This window comes from Eumetopias jubatus, unplaced genomic scaffold, assembly GCF_037043125.1.
Source record: "Eumetopias jubatus isolate StellerSeaLion01/CBP00866 unplaced genomic scaffold, mEumJub1_p1.0 scaffold_7, whole genome shotgun sequence".
In the NCBI taxonomy this organism is placed as follows: domain Eukaryota; kingdom Metazoa; phylum Chordata; class Mammalia; order Carnivora; family Otariidae; genus Eumetopias; species Eumetopias jubatus.
Genome location: NW_028274813.1, coordinates 35,505,645 through 35,529,569, shown reverse-complemented (window position 1 = coordinate 35,529,569; position 23,925 = coordinate 35,505,645). Strand labels below are relative to the sequence as shown.

Genomic DNA, 23,925 nt, shown 5'->3' with positions numbered 1-23,925 from the left:
CCTTTCACCTAATCTTTATCCTTCGTATAAATATAAACTGTTAAAGGATAAATTTTACAAGAGGATAAAATCAAGACTCATACAAATATAAAATGAACACATCAAAGATTTTATTTAACTCACGGAACTGATAGGATATAACTAATTCAGAGGAGAACTCAAAGTGCCACACATTCACAGTCTGGTAAGGAATGCTGAGGTGAATTTACAAATGCATGCAAAACTGGTCAGTATACATACAGTGATCATTAATTGCATTTTACCAGATATCATATTCATATCTATGGGTAGAAATTATTTGCATAACTATCAGTTTTCTACAAATTAACTTCTACATCTACAGAGTGTGAAACAGCCTAGTTAAGGGCAAAAAAGGAGATAAGCCAATGGATCATCTAGCCAGGATATAATTTTTTCTGTGTGTGTGTGTGTGTGTGTGTGTGTACACATGTGTATATATGTATATGACTAATATTTTTTTCTGAATCTTTGACAATAAGATAATAAGCATTCATCTCTAAAGAATAACATTATTCTACATAAGGACAATAGCATCACACCTAAGAAAATAAAAAAATAATTCTATAATATCATCTAATATCCCATTTTAAATTTTTTGTTTTCCCCAATTGTCCCAAGAATCTTTCTGTCTCTTTGTGTGTGTGTGTATGTGTGTGTGTGTGTGTGTGTGTGTGTGTTTTGAACTAGTCAAAGTTACTTTTTTTTCCAGGCTGTTTAAGAATTCTGAAGAGCTAATCTCTTGGGACTAAATCTTCTGGTGACTAATCCTGGTTGCCTTTCTTATAACATTTCATATAGCAATGTTTCTGAAACAGATCAGATGCTTTAGGCTGTCATCTTCCTCCCAAAAGAGTCATATCATTTTGTTAACATGGTCATGAGCTGTGTGCCCTGTACCCAAGGGAAATGAACCTATGGACCCTTTGGTATTTATACAAAAGAAAATTATCTGTTGTTATGGGGCTGTTAATCAGCCTTTGTATTGTACCCGGTTGATGACTGCCTTGCCTTGGGGTTCTCATGCTGAAAGGAGAGATTGACTAGAATAATAGTCCGTTCCTTTGGGATGGAAAGGAAGCATGGAAATCCAAGATAAAATGAGAGCTCAGGGAAAGTGGGCATTGTTTACCATCCCTATGCAGTATTGAAGCTGATTTTTTTAAAAAATTCTGATTTGAGAGCTATATAGTGTTCAGAGTTTTCCTGACTGAGGTAACTTTGTTTTTTTAATACTTAGTATCAGTTCTTATATTTAAAGTGAGGGTTTTGATAAATTTTTAAAAAGGAATTTAGCTATAGATCTTGCCTATAGATATTAAGCAGTTGTTATGACTGTTTCTCTTAATTCTATCCCAAAGGTTAAATTTCTAAGTCTACTAATGTATTAGATCCCCAAGACCACCTCTAGTTGATTCATTACAGGGATTCAGAGAACTCAGCTTGTAGTTGTACTCATGGTTATAATTTATTACAGCAAGAGGCTACAAAGCAAAATCAGCAAGTGAAAGGCTCATGGTATAGTCTGGCGGAAACCAGATGCAAGCTTCCAAGAGTCCTCTCCCAGTGGAATCAACATAGGACATACTTAATTTCTCAGACATCAAATTGTGATAACACATGCAAAGTGTTGTCTACCAGAGATGCTCCTTAGAGACTTGGTGCTCATGGTTTTTACTGGGGTTGGTCACATACGCACCTTCTGCCTAGCATGTCTCAAAATTCCAGACTCCCAGAAAAAAAACCGTTTAGCGTAAACAAGGTTCTTTATGCAGTTTCAGCACAGTGAGCCACGCATCAGTTCTTGGAATGGTGGGGACCCTCCCCAAATTCAGGTTTCTAGACACCAGCCAAGGGTCAACCGTTCAAGCTGGCCTTTCTAAGGACAGCAGTCTCACACTTGGTATGGTGACTCCTTTGTATACAACTAGCTTTTTTCCTTTCCTTCTGCTATACAAATCGGAGCAAAGAATGCTTGTGTCTTCTCAGTAACAAATTTACTCAGATTTTATATAACATTTGGCAGTCCATATGGGGAGAAGGGAAGGCAAAAAAGGATGTTGCATGTTTTGAAGATGACTTGGATTTTCTCTTTGCCAGATGAGTTCTTTTTAATTTCTATATTAATCCATTACTATTTGTCAAAAAAATTGCAGGCTTATTGCTAAGTATTATTTTTAAAGTTGTACTCTAGAAACCATTCTCTAAGGTGATCTTTTTCTAAAATATACCAGTTCCTAAAGACAACACATAGAATGGGAGTAAAATTTTTTTTTAAAGGTTCACGCATCCATTTTCAAAGAGAGAGTGAGAGTGGGGGGAGGGGCAGAGGTAAAGAATCTCAAGCAGATTCCCCGCTGAGTGGGGAGCCTGACCGTGGGCCCGATCCCATGACCCCGAGATCATGACCTGAGTCGAAACCAAGAGTCGGTAGCTCAACCAACTGAGCCACCCAGGTGCCCCATAAATGGGAATAAATTTTTGTAAATCATGTATTAGATAAGGGACTTGTATCTAGAATGTATAAGAAGTTACTACAATTCAATAATAAAAAGACAACCCAATTAAAAAGAAGTATCTGACTAGACATTTCTCTAAAGAAGATATACAAATGGCCAATAAGCCCATAGAAAGATGCTCAACATCATTAGCCATCAGGGAATTGCAGTCAAAACTACAATGAAATATTGCTTCACTCCCACTAGGATGGATGTAATCAAAACCACAGAGAGTAACATGTGTTGGTGAGGGTGTGAAGAAGTTAGAATGCTCATACATTGCTGGTGAGAATGTAAAATGCTATGACTGCTTTGGAAAACAGTCTGATATACCTTAAAGAGTTAAACATAGAGTTACCATATGGTCCAGCAGTTCCTCTCCTAGGTATATACCTATACTTAAGTAGAAATGAAAACATATGTCCATCCAAAAACTTATACAAGAATGTTCATAGCGACTTTATTCATAATAGCCCCCATTTGGGGACAACCCAAATGCCCATCAACAGATGAAAAATAGATTAAAAATGTGATATATCTATAAAATGGAATATTACTTGGCAATAAAAAGAAATGAAATAATGGTTCATGCCACAACATGTATGAAGTTGAAAAGATTATGCTAAGTGAAAGAAGATAGTCACAAAGGACCGCATGTTGTGTGATTACATTTATATGAAATATCCAGAATAGGCAAATCTATGAAGATAGAAAGTTGATGAGTAGTTGACAGGGGCTGGGGAAGATGGAGGGTTGGGGCTGACTGCTAAGGGGTGCAGGATTTCTTTTGGGGGTAGTGAAAATGTTCTAAAATTGATTGTGGTAATGGATGCACGACTCTTTGAATGTACTAAAAGCCATTGAATCATACACTTTAAATGGATGAATTGACTAGTGTGTGAATGATATCTCAATGAATCTATTCGAAAAATATACCAGTTCTTAAGAGAAGATAAAGGGAATTGTTATTTGTCCATTTTTATGAACAGCTGACCTATGACACTCAGGTATTTATTAGAATTCATAACAGATTTTCAGACATGAGTCCATTACTAACTGCATTGGAATATCGCTTGTTCATTGTGCAGAAGAGTGATTAGGAAATCCGAAGAGAAATGACACAGTGTTGGGACTATTTTAAGCACTTTCTGCCTTCTGTCTGTCAGGTATCCTAGTTTAGCAGTAAAACTCCATTTTCCTCATCTAGTACTTGGCTGCTTATGTTGTCCGAGGGGGAGCTGAAGGTGGGTCTCCTCATGAAGGAGTTCTTGGCTGGACCCTTTTTTCTCTAGGGGTCTCAGTGTCAGAATGCTAAGGAGGTGATGGGCTCCTCCATCAGCCTTGGAATATTATTAAGTTGTGTGGATTTGAATCAGCTTGTATTTGGGTAAAGGAAGTGAGTTTTCCTCCCACTTGATTTTGTTTCATTCAGAATTCATCAATTCACTTAGCTCTAACAGAATATTGTAGGCAAATCTTTATTGCATGATCTTACTGACGTATGTTTCTTGTATATTTTTCTGTCCCTTTCAGCTTACAGCTGAGGAAGGTGTAACTGAGAAATTCAATCTGTCTTCCATTTAGGCTGGTGCTTTATGTTAGTCTTGTGTGAGAGTCTGGAAAGGAAAAGAATTGTGAAGAATCGGGACAACTTCCTTAATTCCTCCTGAGTCAGATTCTGACAGTGACTTCAGTCTGTTTTTTGAAGTATTATGAATTCTTAGCCAGACTATCCCTCAAACTCATGTTCAGAGGCAAATACCAGAGTATATTCTGAAACCAAGTATAAATGAATTTTAGATTGGCTGCCATTTTGGATGATTCACATCATTGCTCCCCTCATCATCACAAATAATTCTTGCACATACGTCAAGGGCCCTAGACACTCTAACTCAGTGGGTGATTCAGAAATAAAGAATGCATTTTGAAATTCCCAAAGAGGACATTATTATGTATCTTGAAATCTCAATGAGGACATACCTCACTACAAAACAGGGATGCCAGTGAAGGAGAAACCCTGTCTCCTGTTAACCAATCCACTTCTGCCTTGCTGTATCCTTTCCTTACAGAAGCTGAACTGTGTGACCACATTGTGGTAGGTCTTCAGAGGAAACAGGTGGTCTGGATTTTTTTGTGACCTGGCTTTCTGAGATCCTTTGTATTACGGGATGATGGAGTCCTATGTGTGACATAGGACCAATGACCAGATGTGCTATTTCATAGGTGTTTCAATGATTGATGTTCTTGTAAATCCCTTAGGGAATTTTAATACTGTTCAATCTATATTTAAACGATTCAGTCTGACAATAAGAAGTCTGACCCTTAGCAGGAATTAATTTTGTATTTGTGAATGGCCAGCTAAGTGAACACCTAAACAACTTCATAGAGCAAGCAAGAATAAATCTCTCAAGCAAAATGCCTTGTTTGCCCCCTAAGTAACTGGTTTCAGTGAGCCAAACTCCAGGACTGCCATTAGTTTGGATATGGATAGTTTACTGGAGGAGTAGATTATAATGCCAGCATGGTACAGGACCTTCTCTCTTTTTCGTCTGTCCTGAGCCTGCCATCCTGCAGAGCCCCTGGATTGAGTCTTACAGTCCCATGAAGTACAAAACCACACCAAGCAACTGTAGCCAGTGGGCATTTGTGACAACAGAAAGAAAAAGTTGACAGAAGACTCATCTGTATTTGTTTTCTCTCTCCCATCTCCTGCATTCTTACCAGGCAAAAGTAGAAGAAAAGATCCAAGACGTCTTCAGTTCTTACAAGTTCAACCACCTTGTACCAAGGTAAGCTGTGGTTAGGAGTTTGGGGGGATCTGGGAGACACCACATCCTGTGCGAGCCCTTCTTCTTTCCTCCTTGAACCTATTCACCTCAAGGGATAAGTCTGTTTGGAGAAGGGTTTCTTGACCTTGTGGCCACCAAGTAAGCTTATGACCCCAACTCCTTCCTCTATTAGAAAGATGTTTAGAGGAGATGCTCTCCTCAAACTGAACCATCAGGTGGTACATGGGGAGACCCCTCAAGGCCTGAACTCTGAGGTCTGAAGATGGGGAGAGGAAGTTTCTGTTGCTTAGTTGTGACCTGCTGCTCTGGTGTTCAGATCAGAACTCTCAAGGTTTTCTTTGTCATATGACACTTTGAAACAGATGTAGCATCCGGGGGTGGCAAAGGATGGATTCTTTTGGTATATATTGTAATTTGACTGGGAAGAGGTGACGAATTTGAGCTTCTCCCAGCCTGGCCCTCCCTTGTTTGGTAACTGTGGAGCCGCTCCCAAGGATGAAGTCTCCAGGGAGAGAATACAGTGCCTTTTATTTTCCCTGGCACTTAGCAAGTTGAAGTTTCTAAGTGATTTGATGTCAGAAATTCCATAAAGGGGACTATAAGCAGAAACTTATTATTTAAGTTGAACCTTTATTTTATCTTTATTTTGTAGTTTATAATGTATCACACTAGGATTTCAAGAGGATATTTCATCCCTCTATTAGCATGTTTCTCCCAGTCCCAAGTTGTTTCTCCAGAACCATCCTGTGTCATATTTCCAGCCATCAGAATGGATTAGGAGTCCAAAACCGTGTGTGGTCATGGTTTTATCTTAGTGATACAGCACTCTGCCTTGACCCCCTCTGGACCAAGGGCCGTTGGGCTGCTGGCTGATTTGCTCTGGCTGAGAAGCGGCGGGGTGGGGGGGGGGCCCTGAGGTCCTGCCTGAGCCCTGAGCCCCGTGCTTCAGAGACTGAACAGAAAACCCCAGGCCAGTCAGGCTCTGGGTGCTCTGATTTACTGAAACATCACACATGGTTTTAGCCTGAGTTCACTTTGTGTCTTTTTTACCACCATTATATTTTGCCACTATTTCCTTGAAAAAGAAATTTTCTTCTGAAAATTCTGATTAGCCAAGGCAGAAAACAATTGGAAAAAGGAAAAGGCAGGTGGGAAGGTCATCTTCATGTTTCTTCCCTGGGAAAGGAAAGAGGGAAAATATGAACTAACTAGAGGAGTCTTTCTCCAAACTGCTGAACTAAATGTCTGTATTAACCTAAAGCTCAGTCTTCAATAAATGAATTATTGCTTGTCAGGAACCACAGCTGGAGATTAGGAGCTGAAGCCATTTGTTTCAACAGCTCGGGGGCTGAAACTAACATAATAGTGTATGTCAGCTCTACTTAAATAACATTTCTACAAAATAGGTTTTTAAAAATATTTATTTTCTTCCAGGTTTTTATTTAAACATGGTTTATATCTTAGAATAATCCCCAAGATATATTAAATGGAAAAATAAAAATACGGAAAAATATGTCATACTCTGCCAATTGTGCTAAAGATAAAGCAGAATGTTTTTACAAATCAGTCAACAAACAGCTGAGGGGGTTGGGTGGGCACCACCTCTGCCCAGTACAGGCGAGGCTTCTCCAGACCTGGCGGGACCTGGTGGTAGTGAGGGGTATGATTGCTTTAGGAGGGCCTTTGTGCGTAGAAGTTGCATCCCCGGTGACTCACCTGACTGGGCTCTGAGTCACTGTCTGCTGTCTGGGGCTCTGTGGACACATGTTCCCTGTGTTTCCAAAGGGACCTTCGATCATTTGACATTCCTTTTCACCCACCATCAGAATAGACCCTTGGACCTTTCTTTTATTCTTACTGAGATGTGAGGGAGAGTGGGAGTTTACATAGTCTGGGAGGAAGAAGTGGTGTTTTGACAGTGGTGGTAGAGGACAATAAAAAAATTAAATCCCTTGAATTCGTAGGTCTTAGGTCAGGTGTAGGTGGAAGACAAAAATGTTCCTCTTGGGTTTGGATCCTTCTGGAAGTAGAATATATCAGGGCTCTGGGTTTATTTCAGGAATCTGACATTTCCCATTTTATCATTGTTGCCTATTGAAAGTGAGTGTTTTAAAGGATGCTAATAAGCATCTCATTATGTCACAGCATGCTAATTAATATTAGAGATATTACACATTTTGGCAGAAAGGCTGAGTGAGTGGCTGATATAAATCAACATATCAATGTAAGGCTGAAGCCAAATATCACCATCATAGAACTAACTTCTAGGATAGAAGAATAAACCTGAAAATTTATCAAAGTTTAAATTATTATCACAATTTCAATATTTAACATTTTAAAAGTCAAATCTTAAAAGTCTGACGTAATGGAGGAGCAAACCTTCATTTTTAGCTAAAGTGAATATTCAGATACTAGCAATAAATCTAAATAACATGGCGTGTTTGTTTTTGAGGTTATGATGCTGATCAGTGTGATAGTATCACACACACGCCCAGGACCACTAACCGCGCATAGGTCCAGGGATGCCAGGAATGATGCTGAGGGAGGCATTTGCCTCTTGAACCTTCCAGTGCCACAGCCAAATACCAGATTTAGCTGAAACTCACGGCTGAAGCTGAATGTCAGTACCTTCTACAATTATTCCCCATTCCAGAAATGATTTCCTCTCTCTCTAAGACCGTGAAACCTGCATCCTTTCCTGGAGTAAGGTAGTCCCTCCCAAAGGACCTGTTTGACCGTGATTTTAACAGTTTTGTCAGTAGCCTGCTTTCCCGTGAAAGCTAATTTTCCCTTCCCTGTGGTTATTCCACACACTTAGGAATTTACCCTTTTCCATTTATTACATTAGCTTTAGTAAGAAATCTGAGATGCATAAACTAAACTCACTCACTCCCTCTCTCTCTCTCTCACTCTCACATACTCCCATGTCGTTTTCCTCTTGGGAAGCAGAGTGATCAAGGCTAACCCAGGTCCTGCCCCTCCTGGACTCTTAGTCTCATGGGGGAGGTAGCCATTAGACAAACAAATGCAAATACATAGTTACCAATGGGATGGGTGTCAAGGAAGGGAATGGGGTGCTCTGAGAGAATAATAGGGAGGATGTAATTTAGGTTGGGAACTTAGGAAATATGTCTCAGTCTGTTCTGGCCGCTACAACAAATTACCATCGACTGGGTGGTTTAAATAGGAAACATTTATTTCTCACAGTTTTGGAGGCTGGGAAGTCCAAGATCAAGGCACCAGCAGATACGGTGTTTGATGAGGGCCCACTCCCTGGTTCCTAAATGGCCATCTTCCCACTGTGTCTTCACATGGTAGAAGCATCGAGGGAGTTCTCTGGAGCCTCTTTTATAAGGTCACTAGTCCCTTCGTGACCTAATCACCTCCCAAAGTCCCCACTTCCTAATACCATCACACTGGGGATTAGGATCTCAACATGAATTTTGAAGGGACATGAGCATTCAGTCTCTAGCAGAAGGCCTCTCGGAGAAAGTGGCTCTCAGGCTGAAACCTAGGGGGTGAGTAGGAGTTGGTCACAGTGTTCCAGAGGGAACAGCATGAGCTCAAGTCTTGAGACTGAAAAGAACAGACCACAAAGAAGGCAGTGTGACTGGAGTTTAGTGAGGGCATGAGATGAGGTTGGAGAGAAGTAGGTAGAGGCACATCACAAAGGGTCTTGAAACCCAAAGGGATTCAAGTCACAGTAAGAAATTACATTGTATTTATAATTTACATTGCTGCCTAGTACATATATATATATTTTTAAGATTTTATTTATTTATTTGACAGAGAGACACAGCGAGATAGGGAACACAAGCAGGGGGAGTGGGAGAGGGAGAAGCAGGCCTCTTGCCGAGCAGGGAGCCCGATGCGGGGCTCGATCCCAGGACCCTGGGATCATGACCTGAGCCGAAGGCAGACGCTTAACGACTGAGCCACCCAGGCGCCCCTAGTACACATATATTTCAAAGTTCCTTTTCAGATAGTGGAGGTGGACTCCCAGTATCCTTAACATATTTACTTACTTGATCCTTTCTCTTATGACTCCCCATCTTCCATCCCCCTCTGCACAGCCACATAGATGTCCTCTCATCCACTCGAGCACTGATACCCTGCACTCCCCGCCCCACCGCCCCGCTCCTGCACAGAGCCTATGTTGTTCTGCTTCACCTAATGGCATGGCTGTAGGGCTGCATTGTTCAGCAAAGAAAGGGAAAGAGCTCTAGCATTTCTATTTTAACTCTTACACAGAAAAGATTTTTGGACAGAGGTGCATTGAGAATAAAGGAATAGTAAGGGTATTAGTTTGTTAGGGCTGCTGTAATGAAATACCACAGGTTAGGTGGCTGAAACCACAGAAATTTATTTTCTCCCAATCTTGGAGGCTGGAAGTCCAAGATCCAGGTGCTTGCAGGGTTGGTTTCTCCTGCGGTCTCTCTCCTTCGCTTGTAGATGGCGTCCTCCTCATTGTGTCCTCACATGGCCTTTCCTGTGTATGCTCCTTCCTGGTGTCTCTTCCTCTTCTTATAAGGTCACCAGACCTTGTTTAACCTTAAATAACTCTTTAAAGACTCTGTCTCCAAATACAGTCACACTGGGGGATTAGAGATTGAATGTATGAGTTTGGGGGGACACGGTTCATTCCATATCAGTAAGGCTCTTAGTGCAGTTTCTGCTAACCAAAAGAAACTGGATATTTGTCCCTTCAATTTAAAAGAATCATAAACCTCAGAGGAGAAGTTAAAATTCAGTCAGCATTGTGGTCCTTGAAGCTCTACATAAACAAAGAGACCTTTTGCGAGATTTTAGAATAACCTAATGCTAATATGCATATATATATATATAGAGAGAGAGAGAGAGAGAGAGAGAGAGAGAGAGAGAGAGTGTGTGTGTGTGTGTGTGTGTGTGTGTGTGTGTGTGTGTGTTTGATTAAGTGGGCAAAAATGAAAGCTAATAGTTTCCCTTGTGGAAATGCTGTCTGTGTAGAATTTCTGTTTTCTTGCCTATGGCTGGTCTTCAGATGAAACTAGCTAGAGGAACTTATTAGTTCCCTCCCGGCAGGGCTGCTAGGGCCTGGCTGTGAGTGAGGTTCATCCAGGAGGGCGCTATGGGGGAGCCTGCCCATAGGGCCCAAGCCAGAGCTGCAGCAAAGGTGACTGAGGCCCCCTTCAGTTAGGGGTTTGTTTCTGGACAGGTGAGGTGCCAGGTATCCTGAGGCAAGATCTCTTACCCACCTCGAGGCAGAAAAGCATTTGCCCCTGAGGTCAGTCACTTTGCAGTGACTGAAAAGCCCCTTGCCTGTCAAGTGAGAGGACTGTGGAGAAGACAAGGAAAAGGGTTTCTTCTCCAGGTTTCTTGTTTCTGTTTTCCCAGTAAGAGGCAAGGTTTGCTTAGGTGTGTAATTGGGGTCTCGCAGAATTCTCAGTCCCATAGGGGAGGGCAGCCTGTGGCGGGCGGGTCTCCTCAGCATGGAGGGTGTGAGCACGTGCGTGAGAGCTGGAGGAGCAGACCTCTGAGCTAGTCCAGTCACCCCTCCCCATGCCCTCTCCAAGTGAACCTGAACTCCCCTGGAGGTTTGTCATTCATTTAAATCGAAGGAACATATATCCAGGGAGAACAGTCTCGTTAGGTTGGTCAGAAACTGGCCTGACTTTGTGTTCCTTTTTTCTTCCTTCTGTTCATTTGACGAATAGATGTCAAGAGCCTGCTCTGTGTGGGGCACAGATGTGGAAGCCAGGCAGGAGCTCTCCTCAGAGTGGCAAGGTAGTGGACTAGGGAGGCAGACTGGCCAGGCGGTTGCAACAAGTGCACCCCCCTTCTCACCTGGTCCCTTTCCCTAGCATTGTACTAAGGATCACAAATTCTTATTTACAGGACCCCTTAACCACTGTCTTGCCTCATATTTCCAAATGAGGTGGCTAGTGTTCTCTTCTGTTTCTCCCTTCTCTGCTCTGTGGCTTAGCCTCTCAAGGTATTTGGTGTATTCAAATTCCTTTGATTGTTTCTTCGATAGGAAAGAATTGACCTATAGAAAACCGCACTGTGAATGGGTCCTTTCAGAGTTAGAAGTCAGGCGATCTGCCTCCAGATTCTGTACTTGCCCTCACCTGGCTTGGGTTTCTCAGCCTGCCCTCACTGACGGTCTCGTGGACACCCCTGGTTCTCCTCGTCTGCACTCCCATCCTGGCCGCCCCCAGCTTCTCAGCCTGCGCCCCCATGGTTCACCAGCTATTTGTCACCAGTTCCCGGTTCTCATTCAGGTCGCTCCCGCCTCCGCCCTTCTGCTCTTCCTCTCCTCCCAGTCCTTAACATGGCATCCCTATCCCTGCTTCTGCTGAAGGATCCCAGCAAGATTTCCGAGGAGAAAAGCCATGTGACGTTGCCCGCTGAGTGGCTACACCAGAAGTTATACTACAAGCTTTATCTGGGCCTTCACTACTGCTCTGTGCTCCCCTTCCTCATCTCTTGTAGATTCCCTAACACACTCGCCCCCGTGACCCGTCTTGCCCCCTACCTCCTGAGAAACTCCAGGCTGTCCCATGTGAGCTTCCTTCTTCCCCACTTCCAAGTCCTATGTTTGTCTAACTTCACACTTTCTCCCACTGGTTCCATCTCTGAGAATGGAGCATCCATCCTTATTGCCAGACTCATCTCTCCTACTGAACTCTCCACCCCAGCCCCCTTCTTCCCTCTTCTTTAGGGACCGTTCTTGGTGGATTTTCTCTGGGCACTTGTATTTTCAGCGTCTTTGCTCTCAGGCAGTTTTTACCTGTCCTCTGCCTTCCCCCCGGTGCCCCCTCAGGCTGCCGGTCTGTTGTCTTTCTTCCCTCACACACATCACAGACACGCTTGGGTTGTGGGTTTGGTCTCCTGCCACTAGTCTTATCCCCGCCCCAACCTAGTCAGCGTGCTGCAGCTCCTGGGATCTGGAAAATGCAGATCTGACCATGTCTTTCCCATGCCTAAAATACTTCAGCGGCTGCCTCAAAAATTTTTTTTTACTTGCCTTTTTTTTTTTTTTTTGGTAACAGCTTTGAGATACAATTCAGATATCATACAATTCACCCATTTAAAGTGTACAATTTAGTGATTTTTAGTATATGGACAGAGTTATGCAACCACCACCACAGTTAATTTTAGAGCATTTTCATCACGTCACAGAGAAACCCTGTCCCCTTTAGCCATCACCCTCCCATTCCTCCATTCCTACCCAGCCCCTGGCACCCACTTCAGCTACTTCCTGTCTCTGTGGATTTGCCTCTTCTGGACATTTCATGTAAGTGGAATCATACAACATGTGGTCTTTCTGTGACAGCTTCTTTTACTTAGTATAGACTTTGCAAGGGTCATCTGATGTTGATAGCACAGTGACTACTGATGCATTTAGAAGTCCCGCGTGATCTGGTACCTCTCTGCCTCTCCAGGCTGACTTCTCACGGCTCACTACCTTGTGCTTCTGCTCTGGCTGAACTAAACCTACACAAATGTGCCGCGTCGTTCCCTTCCTGAAACACCCACCCCATCCCCTCCTTTTTGGCTGGCTAACTCGTGTCCTTCCGGTCTCCTTCATTCCTTGACGCAATGCTATGTCCTCTGGGAAGTTTGTTCTGATCCTGCGTGCCTTGCCGTGTGCTCCCAGAGCCACCACGCTTCTCTCTCGGCTGAGGCTGTCGCTGCCATGGACTTGTCTGTGTCCGCCTCTGGGCCGCAGCTCTAGGGAGCGGAGTCAGCATCCACCCCACTGCGGGACACTCAGCCTGCACACAGGGGGCGCTCAGAGTCCCAGCCCTTGGACCTCCTTGAAAGAGACATCGAGTCTGGCCGTCTCTTCTTTATGCTCTGGAGTCTGCTCACGGCTCCCTGAACTCTCTCGAAGGTCACCAGCCACTTTGTCATTTGTTCTCTTTTTCCTCAGTCTTGCTACAGCATTTGCGATGGTTAAATACCTCCGTGGAGTTCTCTCTGGCTGTTTTGCCTGTGACACGGTATTGCCTTTGTCCTTCTCCCACTTACGTGACATTCTTTAATTCTCTCCTTTGGTTCCTTGTCCTCTGAGCCCGGAAGGATGGGTCTTCCCCCAGCCCAGCATTCAAGCTCTTCTCTCTGCTTTGTCCTCTACTCTTGCAGCTTCATCCGTCACCTTCATCTGTGCAGATAAATGACTCCTAGTCCGTCTGTGTCGCTTGGGGCCCTCTCCTGAGTCTTAACATGTGTTTCCAGAGGTGCGACTGACATCATCACCTCAGTATACTTCCTGTGCCATACAGCCCACCTGCCCATGGGTCACCGTGCTAATTTGAGCCCTAAGTACTCGAAGTACTTCTGCCCTGGTTGACTGTGAGCACCGCCTTCCCCGTCTTCCCACCTCCCCTCTCTCCACACTTAGTGTTTTCCCTTGGCCCAGTTTGTAAACACATATTGAATACCTACTGCTGCCAGATAATCTTTCTAAAGCGCAATTTGGGTCACCTTTTTTCTCAGCTCAAAACCTTCAGAATTTCACCTTCCACCCGTCAGAATGGCTAGAACCAGAAAGACAAGAAATAACAAGTGTTGGTGAGGATTTGGGAGTAAAGGACCCCTCATGCACTGTTGGTGGGCACGCAGACTGTCGTAGCTGCTGTGGAAACGGTGTGGAGGTGCCTCAAAACATTACAGATAGAATCACCATATGATTCAGTAATTCCACTACTGGGTATTTCCCCGGAGAAAACAAAAACACTAATTTGAAAGGACACATGCACCCCTGTGTTTATTGCAGCATTACTTATAATAGCCAATATATGGAAGCATATGGTAGATGAATGGATAAAGATGTGTTGTAGATATATACAGTGGAATATACCTAGCCATAAAAAAGAATGAGATCTTGCCATTTGCAACAACATTGATGGACCTAGAGAGTATTATGCTAAGTGAAATAAGTCAGACAGAGAAAGACAAATACTATATGATTTCAGGTACATGTGGAATCTAAAACACAAATGAACAGACAAAAAGCAGAAACAGACCCATAAATACACAGAATAAACTGGTGGTTGCAGAGGGAAAGGATGGAGGGAAGGCAAAATGGGTGAAGGGAAGTGGGAGATTCAGGCTTCTAGTTCTGGAATGAATAAGTCTCAGCAAAAGGAATATTGTTAATGGTATTGTAATTGCATCATATGGTGATAGGTGGTAGCTACACTTGAGTGAGCATAGCTTAATGCATAAACTTGTTGAATGACTAGGTTGAAACTAATGTTAACATTGTGTGTCAACTCTACTTCAATAAAACAACAACAACAACACAGCTTAAGTGGAAAAAAACCCGAGAAACTTCAGGGTCTACCTTTGCCTACTAAATTGAGTAGGAAATCCTCAGGTGGCATTCCAGACTCCTATAAAAGGGCTTAGGTTGCCTTTTTGACCACTCTTCTTTCATTCCTAATGAATGAAAGGCCAGATCCCCACCTCTTTTGCACACTTAATACTTGCACTGCACAATACCGTGGCCATGTGTCTCCTGTAGCTATTTAAACTGAAATTAATTCAAATTAAATACAATTTGAAATTTAGTTCCTCGGTCACACTAGCACATTTCACATGCTCAGTAACCACTCATGGCTGGTGTCTGCCTACTGGACAGCACAGATCCATTTCCATCATCGAGGAAAGTTCTTTTGGACAGCGCTGGTCTGAACCTTTTTGTTTTTGTTCCTTCTGGCTACCGTCTCCTCCCTACTCACCATCTCTACCTGTGAACATTTTCTCCCTCTACCAGGGCCACCCACCTCGTATCCCCCTCTCCCGCACAGCCTTTCCTGATCATTCCTTTCTTCATGAGATCCCCCCACTCCTTCCCTTTAGAGTCTGGGTAGTATTTTATCTGTGTTTCCTTTATGAAACCTACCCATTTGTTTTTCACATTGTAGCCACTTGTGTCTTTAACTCATTTCCAGTACTGAACTGGGAGACTCTTTGAGGTAAAGACTACGTGAATGATCTTACTCTGAGCATAATACAGAGGGAGTTCAATAAATCGTTTTTGAACTGATCACCTAGAAAAGAGAATGGTTCTCTTTTAATTTGTGGAATTAGTTAAGCACGGGGACTGTCTGGCCACTCTTTTTGCCTTCCTCCCACAATCACACAGGCCTCTGCTGTGAGACCCAGCAAGAAGTGCAGCCCCTGTCCTTGGCCTTGCCCGTGCAGGTGGCCATGGGCGGCACATTCCATCTTACAGCCAAATTACAGACATGAGTGCCAAGGAGACCAACTGGCTGCAGCATACAAATAAGATCCTGCGGCCAGGGCAGTAGGTCAGCACGTAGGAGGTGGAATTTCAGGGAGGGAGTCACAGACACACAACTGAGGAGCAGGCAGGGTACAAACGACCCACCTCGGAGAAGTAACCCTAGAAGAAATGACTGGAATGACAGAGGCTCACCAAGTCAGGGAAGTGGTGAGGCTCAGATTGGAATTAAACTCACAGGATGGGGAGCCACAAGGTGTCTGTTCACAGTTAGACCCTGGAGGAGCTTTCTGGATGGTTTGTCATTGCCTGGCTGTGTGTGTTCATTGTGGCTTTTTGCTTAGCCCAAAGTCACCTACTACGAAGGAGAGGAACTCACCCAAAGCATTGGCCAGCACATTTTTCAGACACTTTAGGGACAGTCAGGTGCTGGCCTTTTCTGTCTGGTTTAGCTGCCCTTGGGAGCTAAAGAAGATGCTGGTTATCTACTTGTTGACCATGGAGGGTGGGGGGGGGTTGTCCTGAAGCTGAGAGTGTGTGCACGTGCACACGTGTGTTCTCTAGTGGGGCTGAAGCAGAAGCATAAGACTGGGTTTTCAAGCTCTTTGTCTCTCCAGGCTGATTTTGCAGAGGGAGAAGCACTTCCATTATCTGAAAAGAGGGCTTCGACAGCTGACAGACGCCTATGAGGTAAGCATGCTGCCAGGAGCTCAGTCGGATGGTCAGCCAGATGGTCCTTTTTTTCTGTTAGAATGTGAAACACTCAGGGGCCAGACCTGCTGCAGAGTCACTCTTTGATCCCTGTGGCTGCGGCAGGAGCCAGGTACGCAGGAGCCGGCGCTCCCACTCTTGAAAGGGCAGAACCAGCTCGCTAGTCGTGTCCTCCCCTGGGACACCCTACATGGGGTGGGGCTTTCTTGTACCTTAGATTGTGGTGAGGGGTTCACGTGCTTTCTCCTGGCCACTGCTTGTCACCTGGCTAAAAGGCAGTTCCTGTCCATCCCTAATCCTTTGCCCTGTAAGCGGATCTAACTCCTATGCCGGCCAAAGGATCAGTGTATAAATCCCAGTGAGGACTTCCACAGTTGAACACTGTAAAAATGCCCACATTTAGAGTGCATTTTAAATCACATTCCTCAGAGCCCTGGGCTTCCACAGAGGGGCCTCAGGGAGGGCAGTGGTGGTGGAGGAGGGGGTACGGTGTTGGGAAGGTGGCAGGCCGGGGATGCATGTGAACAGGAGGGCTCCAATCTTCCTGCCTCACCTTATACACAGCAGCCCTGCTTTTAATTTGCTTTTTATTTGGGGGTCTGCATTTGATTATTTACAGCAGGGATTGGCCAGCTGAAACGCCTGTAGACCCAAGCAGGTAGCGTAAATAAGAGAAGTGGGCAGGTGGGAGGGAGACGGAGGCACACCCGAGGCCCTGTGCTTTCCCTCTGTTCCAGCAGACCCAGGCTGGCCAGATCTCTCTCTCGCTCGCTTTTTTCAAATTAAGCCAGAAATCCAGGTTCCTGTGTGACTCTCCCAATGCCTACACGTTGCAACTAATTCTAATTTAAAAAACAAAACACTACAGGGAACAGGTAGAACATGCCTACGGGCTAGACTTGGCTTTGGGGTCAAAATTTTCAACCGTTGACGGGGGTCCTCACTGATTAGGCTGCAGTGAGCCCCGATATGGTTAATACTGTACCAGCTAACAGTTGAATGGAGTGCTGCAGCTTGCTATGCCCTCTCTCCCCTACTTATCTCACCTACTACTTGACGGAGGTCAGTCGCAGGATTAAGTCATCTCGGAAGCGCATGGCGGGATCCACATGCACAGCTCCCCAGGTGGTGGCCTAGCCGCAGCTCGGGACGGTCAGCACATTCATGAAGAGGGCAGCTTGGGCCAATGGAAGGAGCGCTGGAGTGCGAGTCCAGAAACCTGGCTTCTTGTCTCGGCTCTGACATTTGATGGTCTTTGTCGTCTGGAAAAAGTTAATCTCCCTGGATCTCATTTATATACTTTTACTCTGGAAAACGGGAGCAGGACGACTACCTGCCTGCCTGCCTTGGATGCTCTATCCATGTTTATGGGTTGAATTGGGATCCCAAGCACCTCATGCGTCACCTTGGGAAGCCTTTCCCAGCCCCTGAGGCAGAATTAGGCTCTTCATGTGCTCTGTCTGGACTCTGCTCCTGCCCATTGTAGCGCATATTGTTATTCGGGTTCATGCATGCGTGTGTTATGTGCCATCTTGTTCCAGAAAGCCGTAAGGTGACTCGTGTTTAACTGCACCTGTCTAGAGCCTTCTTCCTCTACAGATAAACACACACATTCTATATCCCAGGCATCTCAAGAGTAAGAACTAAATTGTATTCATTATTGTGCCCCCCGTATCTAATACAATGCTTGGCACACACAAGAAGGTACCAAATATTTGTTGAATCGGTGGATGAGTTAATCCAGGAAATCGCTGTCTGAGAGCCTAGATCTCCTTGGGTCTACACTGAGAAAGCAGCATCACTTAGCTTCCTGGCGTGTGGGTACCCCTCTGCTGAGCCTTCCTGAGGCGCCTATCAGGGGAGGACCTAGTGGGCTCAAGGTGAACTTCTTTGTCCCATTGTCCTTTCTGCACATATGGTCACTTCAGCTGCTGACTGGGGCCACAAAGCAAAGCGTCCTTCATTCACTTACTGTTCATAGGGTGCCCTCCTCCCCCTTTCCAGGCATCTGGGGTGAGCCAGATGTCGCCTTGTCAGCAGCATCTTGGGATGATTCTGAATAAGGGGTGTGTTCTCTCCCTGTGCCTTTCGCAGTGTTTGGATGCCAGCCGCCCGTGGCTCTGCTACTGGATCCTCCACAGCTTGGAACTGCTAGATGAACCCGTCCCCCAGATGGTGGCCACAGAGTGAGTCCAGCTTCAGGGAATCTGGGCTGTTCTTTGAAATTCCATTTTGAGTCGGGGGTTCTTTTTGTTTTGTTTCTGTTATATTGATTTTGAATGAAAAACACATCAGGCTACAAAGATACCCTTGCCCTCCCCTTGACCCCAGTAACTTCCTGAAACTCCTCCACTTTAGAAGCCTATTGTGAGCTCGTGGGTAGAACAAGACTTTGAACTCCCAAGAGAAGGATTCTGGTTTCTTCTATGGCCTTTTCTTTTGGCTCTTGCTCTGGTCTTTGAGAAAATTCTTCATCATCAATTCTGAGAGACATGATTTTGCCAGAAAGTACAGTATGAATTTGAATAGCTTCTGTGGGGAAGCATGTGCCAACCCAATGAACAAAAACGCCTTTTCCTTCCCTAAACACCTCCATAGACCTCCCTCCCCACCAATGCCTGGGGGACAGTGTAGCTCTTGATGGTATTAGATGTGTTACACTCTTGGTGTGCAGATACTTTGACCCACAATTTTCTTAAACTTCTGATTTATGAGTAGAAATCTAAGCAAATGAGATTCTCCCCGGACTGCTGGTACAGATGGTGTTCTGGGGATGACTGTGGCACCTCATCCTTAGAAGCTCATCACAATTTATATTTTAAAGCAGAACCTTACCCCCTTATCCTCACTTCAGTCTTAGGGATACCTGGGGTAGGGAAGGGCAGCCAGGGACAGATCCGATGCCCCAGTTCTCACGGAGACGGAGAGAGAGAGCACATTCCCTTGGAAACATCTGGAGTTCATCTGCTCCCCTGGTCCTCCTGAGGGAGAGGAGTCCGGGAGGGAACGCCCGTGAGCCGGGGTCATCTTCCCGAAGCACACAGCGCCGGCCCCATGAGGATGCTGGAGGCTGGCCTGGGCCCCACCCCGGTCCCAGTGCCCCTGCCTGGGTCACACTGTCAGGTCAGAAGAACAGAACCACACATTGTCTCATTCATTCTGTCTTAACAATAACCTCTCATTCTTGCCTTCCTGGGCAGGGTGTCTTGTGATGACTGTGGATGGGGAAGATAATAAAGAATTAGGCAGTTAACCCTTGTGATGTGTACGTTGCTTTCTGAGGGAGAGGAAAAATATGCATTGTCCTTATTACAACGCTGCTGCAAGCCTAATTGCTTCTAGCTCTGGAAGTAGAATTGGACCCAGTTTCTGCAATAACAGGAATTTAATTGTCAAAGGCCCATGTGTTTTTGAAATACCAGTTGGGGGTTGTGGAGTGTTTGGGAAATTTCTCCCCCACAGATACACTATCAGGATGTACAGCAGGGGAATGGGAGAGGTGCACATGAGAGAAGAAAACAAGAAATGGAGGATTTGGGGGCGGGGAGGAGCAGGTGTGCCCTAGGAGGACGTAGTTCCTGAAGAGGAAGACCGCAGGTCAGACTTGGGTCGGCTTCGGTCTGGGGTTTGTTCTAGGTTGTAGACTTGGTGTGGTATAGGTAAGGCTTTGCTGAGGAAAGGAGTGTCGGAGTGGCTTCCATGGCAACGTCAGACAGGAAGAGAGGACCCCCTTTAAAGGGCTTTTCGCAGTGAACACCTGGACCCGACCCCACTATCCACAGGAGGGATGTGTTAAAGTGTGTTTGCAGCTGAAGTAAAACATGGTGCAGTGCATACGGTGAAATACTGCGCAGCCATTTAAAAATTGCAGTTAACAGATGTTAACTAGATTTGCTGTGATCATTTTGCAATATATACAAATACCGAACGACTGTGTCGTACACCTGAAACTAATAAAATGCTATGTATCAATTATACTTAAATAAAAATGGATACATAGGAAGTGCATATTTGTTTGTAAAAATGCATACGGACTCCCTGCCCAGCGGAGAGCCTGCTTCTCCCTCTCCCTCTGCCGCTCCCCCTGCTCATGCCCCCGCCTCAAATAAATAAATAAAATCTTTAAAAATGCATACATTTATGTAGAAAGGTGTTCATGATTTAAGTGAAGAAAGGTAGTTAAAAAAATTCAACTTCTGTAGATTAAAAATATAGCCAGTTACATGCATAGAGAAAACCGGAAGATATGCCCACCTGGTAGTAGTTTTCTCTGGATGGTGGGGTATTTGCATGTTTTAAAATGTTATTTATTTTATTGTTTTGTATTTAAAAGAATGCTTTAGAACTAAAAAGCTAGTTGTTCTAATTTCAAGAACCACGTGATAGTGAATGAGAATTTCTGCTTCCCAGCTGCCTTAAAATCTTTACTTGTGGTTCTTCTGAGCATTGATTTAACAGACTTTTAAAGAATTACTTAGACTTTCCAATAATGAATTTTGTTTTGTGCCTAGCAAACAGTTAATTCTAGGTGCAGGTAATATCTGTTATCAACGAGCTTAGTAGCTTTGACAAATAAGGAAATAAATTATTTTTGGTAAGATACAGAGAAATCTTAATGACTTCTGTAAAAATGTGGGATTTTTTAAAAAGACAATCTGATATAGGTTATTGCCTTTTTGTTTATTTTGCACAAAGAAAATGTGGTCATGTTTCTGTTCACTTCTTCATTAAGGTGCAGAATTTAGGTCTGGAGTATTATTATTTTCCTGCCCCTTTCTTTTCCCACTCCGCCACCTAGTGCAGGTGACACACACACACACACACACACACACACACACACACACACGCATACACGCACACACGCACACACACGTTTCTCTTTCCTATTTTGTTCAGTGTTGTGCTTCTATTTGTTTAGGGAACAGTATGGCAGGCTGAGTTCCCTCTAGTGGACAAAATCACTTTTTCAGCTGCTGTGACTGCCTACTGAAGCCAGCAAGGCCAGGTTTTTACTGCTAGTCTCAGACCTTTCAAGAATAGTATATTCATAGGTAGGAATTTAGCTTGCTACTCTTGAGAGACCGTATCCACAAATTTGCGCGTGTTTACCCGAAATAAGTTAATATCTTGGAACTGGACTAAGTACATTTGTTGATGATCTAAGCCCGGAAGGAAGCATCCTTCAATGACAGTCCCATGTTTTGTTATTGAAAACTACTTGAACGTAGCACACAAAGTAAAGTGAAGTCTTAGGGGGACCACTGCACTGTTAAAGTTAGGTTTTTAGCTTCTGTAAGATCTAAAAATGGTCTTTCACTTAATTGTTTTAGGACTTCTTTGCTTACCAAGTTTTTCAAAGTATTAAATTTCAATTTTCGTGTGTCAGTGTTTTACTATTTCCCTTTCAAAAGGTTATTAGTAGCTGATCCCCTGGGTAGCTCTTTAAATATTTTTCCTTTTAATTTTTAAATATAATTTGTCTGTTTCCTTGCCTTTCTATGAAGATACCTCATCTTGTCCTTTGTGTCCTAGGCATTTTTTGGCCAGGCACCGCTGGGCAGTGGGTAGAAGTTGGGGTGCTGCCAGATACCCTCCATAGGACAGTTCTCACAACGAACAGCTACGCAGTCCAAATGTCAGTAGTGCCAAGGTGGAGAAGCCCTGCTTTAAAATGACCAACTTCAGCTTTGACCATAGTTCCAGAACAGCAGCATCCAGCGGATGGCTGCGCTTGGTGAAGTCAAACAACGTGTCAGACTCTCCAGGCAGCACTGGCCTCCTGGGGTTGGTTGCAGAGCCCACCTGCCTTTCACCCGTTCGCTGCCGGACTCCGCTCGGGGAGCACTTTCTCTCCTTGGCGCTAAGCTCAAGTTGTTTTATGGTATGAAATTGGAAAGACTTCGTCCTAGAGGAAGCCCAGTGTCCACACATCCGTCTTGTATTGGCCTCCCCTCCCAAGCCATCCTGCTCAAGGATGACTGTTGCTATTTCTAAAGCTTTATCTTTGTAACTTCTAGGCCGTCAGTCTGTCCACAGTAACCTGTTCTGGTGCTGAAGGTTTTCTTAAATCTGACCTAAATTCTGCTGCTGTGGTTCAGCTTCCGTGTTCATTTCTTTACCAGAAAGTTTGTACAGTTACTCTTTGCGTGCTTGAGGTATTTTTCTGGGTAGCTTCCTCACTGTGCTTGCCTATAATATTAAGCCTTTTAATATTTTTAATATTTAGCCAATTTTACAACTCTAACCTAAACTTCCTTTGAGTTAGAAAATGGAGGCTTGAGCCAGATACCGTTGTGACCAGCACTGTGTTTATTTTATTTATTTAGTTAGTTAATTTTATTGTATTAAATAATTAATTTATTTTTGAAGATTTTATTGGTTTATTTGAGAGAGAGAGGAGTGAGAGGGGAAGAGCACAAGCGGCGTGGAGGGGCAGGGGGTAAGAGAGAAGCAGGCTCCCTACTGAGCAGGGAGCCCAAAGCAGGGCTCAATCCCAGGACCCGGGGATCATGACCTGAGCCGAAGGCAGACGCTTAACTGACTGAGCCACCCAGGCGCCCCCAGCACTGCATTTATGATGCTCTTAACAAGTGTTCTCATTTTTGTTCACAGCTCACGGGCTCTACCCTCTGGTTCTTTTTCTCCTATATTCCCAGTCCTTTCCCATCATATATTTATATGCTTTACTCATCCCCCACTCCTGCCATCCCTAAGTGTATTATCTGTTACTTGTCTGTGTTTTATTTGTTCTATTCTTATGTGCTTCTGATTTCTTTAATATTCTGGACTTTTAATTCTCACCTTGGAGGTGTTTCTCTGCTCCTTTGGAATTACTAGTTTGTTCACTGTACATGCTTTAGAGTACTTCATCCAAGTTGGTGACAGAGATGCCCAGAATCAGCCACTTTAGGTCAGTCCTCAACCATCACCTCAAAGTCCAAGTAAATCCCTTATGAGGCTGACGGTAAATCATTAATACTCTTGCTTTGAACTTGATCTTCTTACAGGTCTCACATACTTTTTAATAGTTGAATGAGAGAGCGTTGATGTTCAATAGAACTTTCCACAATAATGGAAATGTTCTCTATTTTGTGAGAGCCACTGGGGACATGTAGCATTGAACAGTTGCAGTGTGACTTCTGTGACTGAGGAGCTAAAGTTTACATTAATGTAATTAATTTAGTTTAAAATTTAAATAGCCTCATGTGGCTAGTCACTACCTATCGGACAGCACAGATCTTTCTCATTGCTCCCCAAAATGTGGTTCCCCAGACCAGTGGCATTACCATCACCTGGAGTTTGCTGAAAGGGCAGACTCAAGCCCATCTAGCTCTTCCGAATCAGAGTTGCATTTTTAACAAGATTCTGAGGTGATTTCCACGTGCACTCAAGTTTGAGAGGCACCGATACTTGGCTGTATATTGGAGCCACATGGGAATTTTAAAAAATATGGCCACTTGGGTCCCAGCCTCAGTGATTCTGGTTTCATTGGTATTAGATGTGGCCTGGGTGTTGGGTTTTTAAAAAAACATCCCTTAAGTGATTGCTCAGCTAAGACTTGTGATTCTCAAACTTTGTGTGTGTTCACATCATCTGGGAATTTGGTAAAAATATGGAGGCCCAGGCTTATTTCTTGCATCTCTGTTGTCTCTACTCGCTCTCCGGTGATTGTGAT

General features: G+C 44.2%; 1 protein-coding gene across 1 annotated transcript in view; it reads left to right on the top strand.

The window, feature by feature from the left end:
* The window catches only part of FNTB (farnesyltransferase, CAAX box, subunit beta), a 61,610-nt gene that overhangs the window by 7,757 nt on the left and 29,928 nt on the right, over positions 1 to 23,925 (top strand). Inside the window, exons 2-4 of the mRNA XM_028116363.2 lie at positions 5,241 to 5,305; positions 16,157 to 16,229; positions 18,345 to 18,436. Coding sequence (XP_027972164.1) covers positions 5,241 to 5,305; positions 16,157 to 16,229; positions 18,345 to 18,436 — 230 coding nt within the window. The remainder of the gene's footprint in view (positions 1 to 5,240; positions 5,306 to 16,156; positions 16,230 to 18,344; positions 18,437 to 23,925) is intronic.